Raw genomic sequence first — 9,906 nt, forward strand, 5'->3', positions numbered from 1 at the left:
TTATTTCAAAAACTGTGTGTAGAGAAACTATTACAACACAGAACATCCCATAGAAATACTGTATGAGATTAAAAACATTTAAGTTAAACTCACCGTTCATTACCACAGACACTGTGAGTCACTATGGGAATATTATAGGAATATTATAGTGAGTTTTAGTTAACGACACTAAATATTTCTGGTAGACCTCTTTTCCAGGAGATGTAGTATTATTCTCTATTTTTCTGTAGGCTAGTAGTTGTAGTATTAGTCTGCAGTAACCTACAGTATGTTTCTGTAGTTTCCTGCAGTATTGTAGTATTTCTGTAGTATTTCTGTAGTATTTCTGTAGTTTTCCTACCTGACACCTGCAGATGATGTCAGCCTCGGTCGCCAGCAGATCCACCACCTTGCCCTTCCCCTCGTCCCCCCACTGGGCGCCCAGCACCACGGTGACCCGGTTCCCCGGAGCCCGGGCGCGCCGCGGCCCGCCGCCGGACCCGGAGCCGCCGCCCGGCCCGCCGGCCTGATCCGCGGACATGGAGGCTCTGTTTCCCCGGGAGAGAAGCGACAGAAGACCGGAGGAGGAGACGCAAACCGCGGCCGAGCTGGAGGTCAAAGTCCCGGTAAAGACGCGGTCAGCCGGTCTCTGGTCAGCTGCAGACCGACAGACAAACGGGATGATGCCTTCAGGTGCTGTAGGAAATATGAGAGCTGCTGGACACGAGGTGCGACGGGGAAACATCAGGATCGATATAATAATGAATAAAGAAAGACTGGGAAACATCATACAGTGATGGGATATAACAACAGGAAAGTGTGAATTTTGTGAAAGTGATCGATTTTATTATTATGTATTATCAATTGACTTTCTAAGAATAATAGTGTTGCTTCTATCTTCTCTTTTTTTTACTTTTAGTTAAAAATCTACAATAAATCTCAATAAATGTCTTTTAATATCCATTATGAGTATTTTCTCCTCTTCGTTCTGCTTCTTTTGTCTCAGGCTCCGTTTATAAATCAGATTTCTGAACATTTGAACGAGTCATATGAACAACTTGAACTGGGAGGCTGGAGTTTACCAGCAGTCCCTGAAGGCAGCAGAAACACAGCTGTCACTCATTCCTCCTCTTCCTCACCTCCTGTCGTTCACCCACTCTCCCATTCTTTCACATTCTCTCTCTCTCCCACACACACACACACACACACACACACACACACACACACACACACACACACACACACACACACACACACACACACACACACACACACACACACACACACAGAGTCAGTGAATTCAGTTTATTTTCTTCAGCAGTAACTGATCAGACACTCAGTCTGTTGCAGGTACACAGGGCAACTTTTCGGGCAACATTGCCCAATAAGTTGCCCCTTGGCGTTGTTGCTTTAAATCACTGGGAACAGCTTGTTGCCAGGAAACGTGAGTAGATTTCTGATCCAGAGGTGTTGTTGCCTGTTGCTGGGAGCGTTGCCCAAAAAATTGCCCGTTGTATCAAAACTTTTACAGTCTTTCAGTCTAACATCAGAAACAGATCGGCAGTAACAGCTGAACCATCTGTAAACGTCACAGCAACGCTTTCACACACAAAATATTCAATTTCTCTCTTGAAAGTTGCGGCAATAGTAGCAATTTTTTTTATATGAAAAGTCTGATCCCAGTCTTTATTTATTTATCAATTCAGTATCTGTGAAACGCATCACACCTCTCTCTCTGTAACACTCTGCTCTCACTCTGTCTGCTCTCACTCTGCTCTCTCTCTGTCTGCTCTCACCCTGTCTGCTCTCTCTCTGTCTGCTCTCACTCTGCTTTCACTCTGCTCTCACTCTGCTCTCACTCTGTCTGCTCTCTCCCTGTCAGGTGAATCCTTTAAACAGAACCTTGGTTTGGTTTCACTTTGTGCTGTAAATCAGTTTGTAAGAAGAAAACTCTTCACAGAGACGTTGGGAAGCCAAACAAGTCATTTCACTGTTCACAGTCTACTGAATATTTCCGGAACAATATATTTCCTGGACAGTATATTATTTTCCTGGACAGTATAGTTTTTTCCCTGTACAGAATATTTCTTGGACAGTTTTATTTCTGAACAGTCCCCTTAATATTTCCTGCACAGTATATTTCCTGGACAGTATATTTCCTGCACAGTATATTTCCTGCACAGTATATTTCCTGGACGGTATATTTCCTGGACAGTATATTTGCTGGACAGTATATTTCCTGAACAGTATATTTCCTGGACGGTATATTTCCTGCACAGTATATTTCCTGCACAGTATATTTCCTGGACAGTATATTTGCTGGACAGTATATTTCCTGCACAGTATATTTCCTGCACAGTATATTTCTTGGACAGTATATTTCCTGAACAGTATATTTGCTGGACAGTATATTTCCTGCACAGTATATTTCCTGCACAGTATATTTCTTGGACAGTATATTTCCTGGACAGTATATTTGCTGGACAGTATATTTCCTGCACAGTATATTTCCTGGACAGTATATTTGCTGGACAGTATATTTCCTGCACAGTATATTTCTTGGACGGTATATTTCCTGGACAGTATATTTGCTGGACGGTATATTTGCTGGACAGTATATTTGCTGGACGGTATATTTCCTGGACGGTATATTTCCTGGACGGTATATTTGCTGGACGGTATATTTCCTGGACGGTATATTTCCTGGACGGTATATTTCCTGGACAGTATATTTCCTGGACGGTATATTTCCTGGACAGTATATTTCCTGGACGGTATATTTCCTGGACAGTATATTTCCTGGACAGTATATTTCTTGGACAGTATATTTGCTGGACGGTGTGTTTTGCTGGCAGTGTGTCAGGTTCTCCTCAGTCTGTCTGGTTCCTTGTCGTCTTCTGTTCTCCTGGAGAGAAAACACATCAGAGGGAATCAGCAGCTGGCGGCACAGCGGTAGAAATATCTTCACCCGCTCACTTTTCTGTTGTTTTCTTATTCTAAGTGAAAATTCAAGAATTATATGTAAAAGGACAAAATTCCCCCAAATCTTGTTTGTAGAAGTATTCACTGCCTTTACTCACTGGCAAAAGCAGAAAAATCCAAAATAAATAAACTTTGAGCTAATTTTGTAGAACAAGAAAATGTGCAGAAAGTTGAACAGAGTGACAATTTTTTTTAAACCCGCTTTGATTTCACCAGGAGAGCAGAGAAAAGACACGTGTATACAACATGGAGGTGGAGGTGTTTTAGTGAAGCTGTGTGTTAAAGACAAATTAAAACTCCCGTGGCAGCAGTGATGTCATCATCAGGAGACGGAGAGGGACCTTGGTGCAGGATCTGACATGATGGTGAAGGTTCAGATTTCAGGCTACAAAGCAACGGGAAGTCTTTCATCTTCAACAGAAGCTCCAAACTCCAGACAGAGGGAAAACTGCAGCAGCTACAAACTGAAGTTCAGCTGCTTCAGCTGTTTTCACCCTGATGATGCGGTGAAGAGCGAACCCAGTCCCAGTTTGAATTGCTGCATGAAGAGAAGACTTGAGACTGGACCTGACTTGGGTTCTGGTGACTTGGGACTTGACTCTGACTTGTACTCTGATGACTTGAAAAGGTTTCTAAAGTCTTGACTTGAGATCTTGTGTTTGTGTAAATGACTTAGATTGAAAGTGATGAGATTTGTTCCAGCAGACGACTGAATTTAAATTCTGTTTTCTGAATTTGTATGGAATGATTGAATTTATTGAAGTTGAAACTGATTCTAGAAATCAAACTCATGATGCTCTTACCAAGTTTTTATCCTATTAAAACCATATTGCATTGAAAAGTCCTAGATATTTAGTTTTCTTTAAGATATTAAATTGATACTGGACTCTTGATTTGTTCTGACTTGATGTTCTACATTTAGACTTGAGACTCGACATCAATGACTTGGACTTGACTTGGTAATCTACGTTTAGACTTGGGACTTGACTTTAATGACTTGGACTTGACTTGGAGACTGACTTGGGACTTGAGCAAAGATAACTTGGTCACTCTGATGAATTCTAAGAATGAGTATTTGCCAAATAAAATAAAAAAGAGACAAAAACAAAGCTGTGACAGTGTGATATTAGTGGTCGACCACATGAACCAAGGACTAAACTTCACGGTGTTGGTGCAGCAGTTTTCTCTTGTAGCCCGAAATGTGAACACACCATGAGAGGAAGCAAAGTGATTCATTACACCAGATGATCTGACTGCAGCAGAGAAAACTCCTCAATATAACAATCAAGTCATTATTTATACATCTGATTTCCTGAGTCACTCGACTGTTTAAACAACCAGGAACTAATTTACAAGACGGACAGGAAGTGAGACAGACAGGAAGTGTGATGGACAGGAAGTGAGATGGACAGAAAGTGGTGGGTTAGGGAGGATATTTGAGGATCCTCTGACAGCTGGACCCACCTCACTGAGACACGCAGCCTTTTTTATGTTTAGAGTGTTTTTCTCCACTGTGAATATCTGCTGGTGGAGATCAGAGAGAGAGAGACGGCTGTTCAAACATCAGGAATCCTTCAGTATTCAAATATAATCAGTCCCAACCTTAGCTGGGTGTTCAGACCATAACTGTGTTTTACAGGTTTAAAGGAACAGCTCACCTCAAAATGGCAATTCAGTCATTATCTACCCCCTCCCACAATATTAAAGTTGGTAGGACCACCAAACAGATCTAGATCGCCCCCAAATCTCCATCTCAACCTTCTGCCAAAGTATTGAAGTTAATCTTTCTACAGCTCCAGAAAATGTCCATCAAGTTTCTTCAAAAAGCTCATGCGGCAGAATCTAAGTGTTTTGTAGCCAAACACTGTGGCTACACAGTGGTCTAATATTCACCTCATTATCTCCTAGATTTTCCTCTCTGACAATGCCTTGTTTTATATCACACCGACAGACACACTACAGCATCAAGCAGAGTCTTCCTGCAGAGCGGCCAGAGCATCTTCAGTGAGGAAAATCTAGGAGATAAAGAGGTAGATACTGGACTTCTGGACCAACGGTGCAATCGTCTGGCCACAAAACACTTGGATTCTGCTGAGCGAGCTGTTTGGTGTCTGTTTGTGTTTGGAGGTCCAACGAACTTCAGTGGAGTTTCTACTGACATGGGGGAGAGTAGATAATGACTGAATTTTCATTTTGGGGTGAACTACTCCTTTAAAACCTGTGAACTCCTTTAAAAACAGTGAACAGAAATCAACAGACTGAATCAAAAGTCAAAATGATCATTTGGGTTCAGATCAGAGTTTCATGAAGCTGCAGCTGAGGATCAGAGAGCAGTGAACCTCAGTGGGTTTCAGCATGAAAGACATTAAACCTGCCAACACAACTAAGACATTCAAACAACTCCTCTTCCATTCATCCACTGCAAGTAAACTCTATCATTTTATTCACAGTACTTCCATACAGTAGTTTGCTCCTGGACAGAAATTACCTGGCAAACTGATCTTGGAGTTCTTCCTCCTTGTTTTGTTTGGATCAGAATCTGGTTCGTCAGCAGGTTCGGTTCTGGTCGGTTCTGATGGTTTGATCTCCTCCGGCTCTTTGTTCCCATTCGGTTGCTGTCTGTCTTTTAAATCTTCTGCATCTCCTGGTTCCTCTGGTTTGGCGGACTCTTCCTCCTCTCCTGCAGGACTTCTCTCTCTGGTCTGGGAGTCAGGAGAGGAGTCCAGCCCAGAATCCGGGTCTGCGCTGTGGGCGGGGTCAGCCTGGGCGGAGGGGGCGAGGGGGCTGGGGGTGTGGGGCTCTGAGGGGCTGACGGTCTCCGCTGACCCCGACTTGGGTGACGTTTCAGTGGGGAGAGCTGGAGCGTCTCCTGCCACTGGAGCTTCTGCAGGTTTTGGAAGTTCTGCAGGTTCTGCAGGTTTTGGAGGCTCTGCAGGTTCTGCAGGTTGTTCCTGCTGTGAAGAGACAGTCTGCGGTTGCTCTACAGCCAACGACCTCTCCAGCTTTCCATGTTGATCTGGAAACAACAACAACAACAACGACATCAACAATAATAATAATACTATTACTGCTGCTAGTACTACTACTACAACCAATAAAATACCTGCTACTACTCCAAAAGCTACTCCTGCTACGATCAATAATACTACTCCTGCGACAACTGTAGTAGCAGTAGCATTAGCAGTAGTAGTGTTAGCAATAGTAATAACAGTAGTAGTAGTAGTGGCAGTAGCAGTAGTAGTAGTAGTAGCAGTAGTAATAACAGTAGTAGTAGTAGTAGTAGCAGTAGTAGCAGTAGTAATAACAGTAGTAGTAGTAGTAGTAGTAGCAGTAGCAGTAGCAGTAGTAATAGTAGTAGTAGTAGCAGTAGTAGCAGTAGTAATAACAGTAGTAGTAGTAGTAGTAGCAGTAGTAGCAGTAGTAATAACAGTAGTAGTAGTAGCAGTAGCAGTAGCAGTAGCAGTAGTAGTAGTAGTAATAGTAGCAGTAGTAATAACAGTAGTAGTATTCTAAATCATCCTGACCCAGCTGGCTGCTGTCCCTGCTCCTGTCAGCAGGGGGCAGACTGCTGTCTCTTCTTCTGTCGCCGTGCAGCTTCGTCTTCCTCAGGTTGAAACCCTTCCTGATCTCAGACAGCAGGTTGTCGATGATACAGCCTTCCTCCTGGACAGCCACACTCCTCCTGACTGAGAGAGAGAGAGAGAGAGGGAGAGAGAGAGAGGGAGAGAGAGAGAGAGAGAGAGTTAGAGAGAGAGAGAGAGAGAAAGAGAGAGAGAGAGAGAGAAAGAGAGAGCACATAATTTGTTGCAGTGTTTACACAGTTCTCACTTATTTGTATTTATATTTTTTAACTGCAATATCCACATTTTTCCATTTTTATTTTAAGTTATCTTTACTTATCTGTATATATACTGTATATATTTACTGTATATATTTTTTTAACAGCAAAAGCACAATTCTTCTGTTTGTATTTTTAAGTTAATTTTACCTACTTATGTATATATTTGATTGCAATGTTGCAATGTTACACAGCTCTGTTTACACATTTCTTTATTCTAGTAGATCTTTAATTGTATGTACATTTTTGTTTTTATTTCACACTTGCTTTGGCAATGTAAACGTATGTTTCCCATGACAATAAAGCCCCTTTGAATTGAACTGAATTGAGAGGGAGAGGGAGAGAGAGAGAAAGAGAGACAGGGAGAGACAGGTAGACAGAGAGAGAGAGATGGAGAGAGAGACAGAGAGAGGGAGAGAGAGAGGGGGAGAGAGAGAGAGAGACAGAGAGAGAGACAGAGAGACAGAACTGAGCTGGGTCTGTTTTTCTTCCAAAACGATGACATCATCTCTCAGATTCTCCACTCACTGATCTTTCCATTTTCTCCTTTCTGTCGTTTGCTCTCCTCTTCCTCTTGCTGCTTCCTCCTCTTCTCCGCCCGCACTGCCTGCTCCCTCCGCGTCTGGTTGTCCTGAAGCAGGAGGTACAACAATATAACAACAACAACAACAACAACAACAACAACAATAATAGTAATAATAATAATAATAATAATAAAAATAATAATAATAATAATGGTCTGATTGGCTGTTAACAATCTCACTATCTAATGTTGACCATGATACGCTCTGATTGGCTGCTGACCACCCTGCTCTCTGATTGGCTGCTGACCTTGATGGCTTTGAGGAAGGCTCCTCTGAAGGTTCTGACGGTGCTGAAGAGCTCCTGCAGGTTGAAGCTGCTGCTCTCCTCACACAGATAAACAGCCAGCTGCTCCTTCCTGTCCTGGATGGAGGACAGCAGCTCCTCCAGCGTCCCGCAGGCCCCCAGGCTGTCCTGCACACAGAGGGGGATAGGGAGTCAGGACCTGGCAACCCAAGGGCAGAGGTTTACCAGCTTCTCATCTGCAGTGTGGAGCTGACGGACCACAGACAGACTCCAAAAACAACCTGACCTCCTCTGTTCCCAATAAATACTAATGTGGAATAGATTCTGATTCTCAGAACCAGTGTGCTTGTTGGCTGTAACATCTTACAGAATCCATCATGAGAATATTAACCGCTCCTTCAGACTTGCCGTTACACCCAAACACGTCATTTCTATCACTTCAAGTTTAAGTTCAATTAATTTCTTCAGCCTGAAGAAGTAAACATGGTGTGTGGAGTCCCACAAGGGTCAGTTCTTGGACCGTTATTCAGTCTGTACATGCTCCATCTTGGATCTGTCATTCAGCAGCATCATATATGTTGTTATCACAGTTACGCAGATGATACACAACTTTACATCTCTTTGTCCCCCAGTAATCTGGATCCTGTCACCTCACTAATCAGATGCATAGAGGACATAAACCACCGGACGTCATCTGGCACCATTCTACCTGCTGGTCCAAGGACAAATTCAAAATCTGGTGAAGCTGCTTTTGGTCATTTTGCTCCCAGTTGCTGGAACAGACTGACGACCTGAGATGTGGCCCCACCAAACACGGTTTTCTCCTGTTCTTCCACTGTAACCTGAACGCAGCGTCAGTGAAGCGCTAACCTGTGTCCTACCTGGATAGCAGACAGGTATTGCTCCTTCAGGTCCTCAGCAGAGGAGGCTGCCACCTTCTTCTCAGAGTTTTTCAGTCGTTTGATGAGAGAGTTGGCTTCAGACTGGATGGACTCCAGGTTCACTCTGAAACACAAACACAAATATTCAGCTTCTGGCCATCTGACAGCTGATCTGTATATTTGGACGTAGCAACACATCAGGTTACATGTGACTATGATACAGTGTCACATTATTATCAATTACCTATTCTTCTACGAGAACACAAGAGTATTGATAGCAACACTCAGGCAGTGATTGATTACGATATAACTTTTATCAGGGACATGAACAGGAACATGAAGTAGAGTTAATCCTGCATTAGAAATAAATGGGAGCTGTAAAATCCTGGGAAAAACAGAATAATCCCTTATTAATCTACATCACAACTCCCAGCAGTCATAGAGAGTTTAACCATCAATCTGTTTACCCAGCAGCTTTTTCACAGATCTCCAAATCATCTGGCAGGTTCAGCAGGTCGGGGTGGTGCTGCTCCACTTCCTGTAGATCAGACAATCAACAGCAGCGCTAATTTAGTTCAGTCCCGGTCTGGATGGTTTTTCCACTGTACAGATGTACAACACTGTACTCATTCTGGTACAATACAGTATGTTTTTACATTCTGTAATGTTCGGTTACCTCTACAATGTGGTGGAGGAGGGTGATTCTGGATTTGTTGGCCTTGGTCTCTGTCAGTTTCAACAGAGTGCTGATCTTAAAACCCTCAGCGTTCCCTGTATGACTTCCCTGGGAGAGACAGATCAGATCAGATCAGATCAGATCAGATCAGATCAGATCAGATCAGATCAGATCCGATTTGACTAGATTAGAATATTCTGTATATGGTTAACTCAAATCAGGTTAGATTAGATTAGATTAGATATTAGACTAGCTCAGATTAGACTAGAGAGATTAGAGAGGTCACTTGGTCTTTCTAACAAACTGTTTAGAAAGATCAATGCAATTAATAAATGAATGAATGAATGGATGAATGAATGAATGACCTGTCCCATATGAAAGTACCTGACAAATTATTTAAATGTCTGAGTTTATTATGTTTCTTGTTTCCTTGCTGAAAGTGCAGATCCTTACATAGTTGAGAAAGTTTCCAACATCCAATATGAGTTTACAGAAGCTGGGCAGCCGAGTGCTCTCCCTCAGACCTGAATAAAATAGAATAGAATAGAATAGAATAGAACTTAATTGTCTAACCAGATCATCAAATGAAACACACACATTAACATGATTCATCAAACTAGACATCAACGTCTCAAAACAAAATAATACCCAAATTAAGTTTAGCATAGACACCGCATTGGTATTACTTAACAAAGTTCTGAAACTAACAACCTAATGGCAAC

At 42.5% G+C, this 9,906-nt stretch overlaps 1 protein-coding gene and 1 long non-coding RNA gene across 3 annotated transcripts; both read right to left on the minus strand.

Annotated features, from left to right (window-relative positions):
- Positions 1-2,576: 2,576 nt before the first annotated feature.
- LOC139640713 (uncharacterized) lies at positions 2,577-5,644 on the minus strand. Of its 2 annotated transcripts, none has more exons than XR_011694934.1 (3): positions 5,450-5,644; positions 4,426-4,482; positions 2,577-2,884 (listed from the first exon to the last, which is right to left on the minus strand). It is a non-coding gene; the product is annotated as an uncharacterized lncRNA (long non-coding RNA). The 2 variants fall into 2 exon arrangements; XR_011694935.1 differs by having other exon boundaries at positions 4,426-4,485.
- Positions 5,645-5,718: 74 nt separating this feature from the next.
- LOC139640714 (inverted formin-2-like) lies at positions 5,719-9,708 on the minus strand (the record flags this gene model as incomplete). The annotated part of the gene is made up of 9 exons (XM_071514903.1): positions 5,719-5,723; positions 5,771-5,977; positions 6,486-6,647; positions 7,328-7,430; positions 7,631-7,795; positions 8,509-8,632; positions 8,976-9,046; positions 9,185-9,292; positions 9,638-9,708. Coding segments are annotated over 9 exons (1,016 nt in total), but the record flags the coding sequence as incomplete, so codon positions are not given.
- Positions 9,709-9,906: the final 198 nt, after the last annotated feature.

The sequence above is a fragment of the Centroberyx affinis genome, unplaced genomic scaffold (assembly GCF_046629955.1).
Source record: "Centroberyx affinis isolate AG114_WGS23_722 - 3 ecotype Tasmania unplaced genomic scaffold, CSIRO-AGI_Caff_v1 ptg010296l_1, whole genome shotgun sequence".
Classification (NCBI taxonomy): Eukaryota; Metazoa; Chordata; class Actinopteri; order Beryciformes; family Berycidae; genus Centroberyx; species Centroberyx affinis.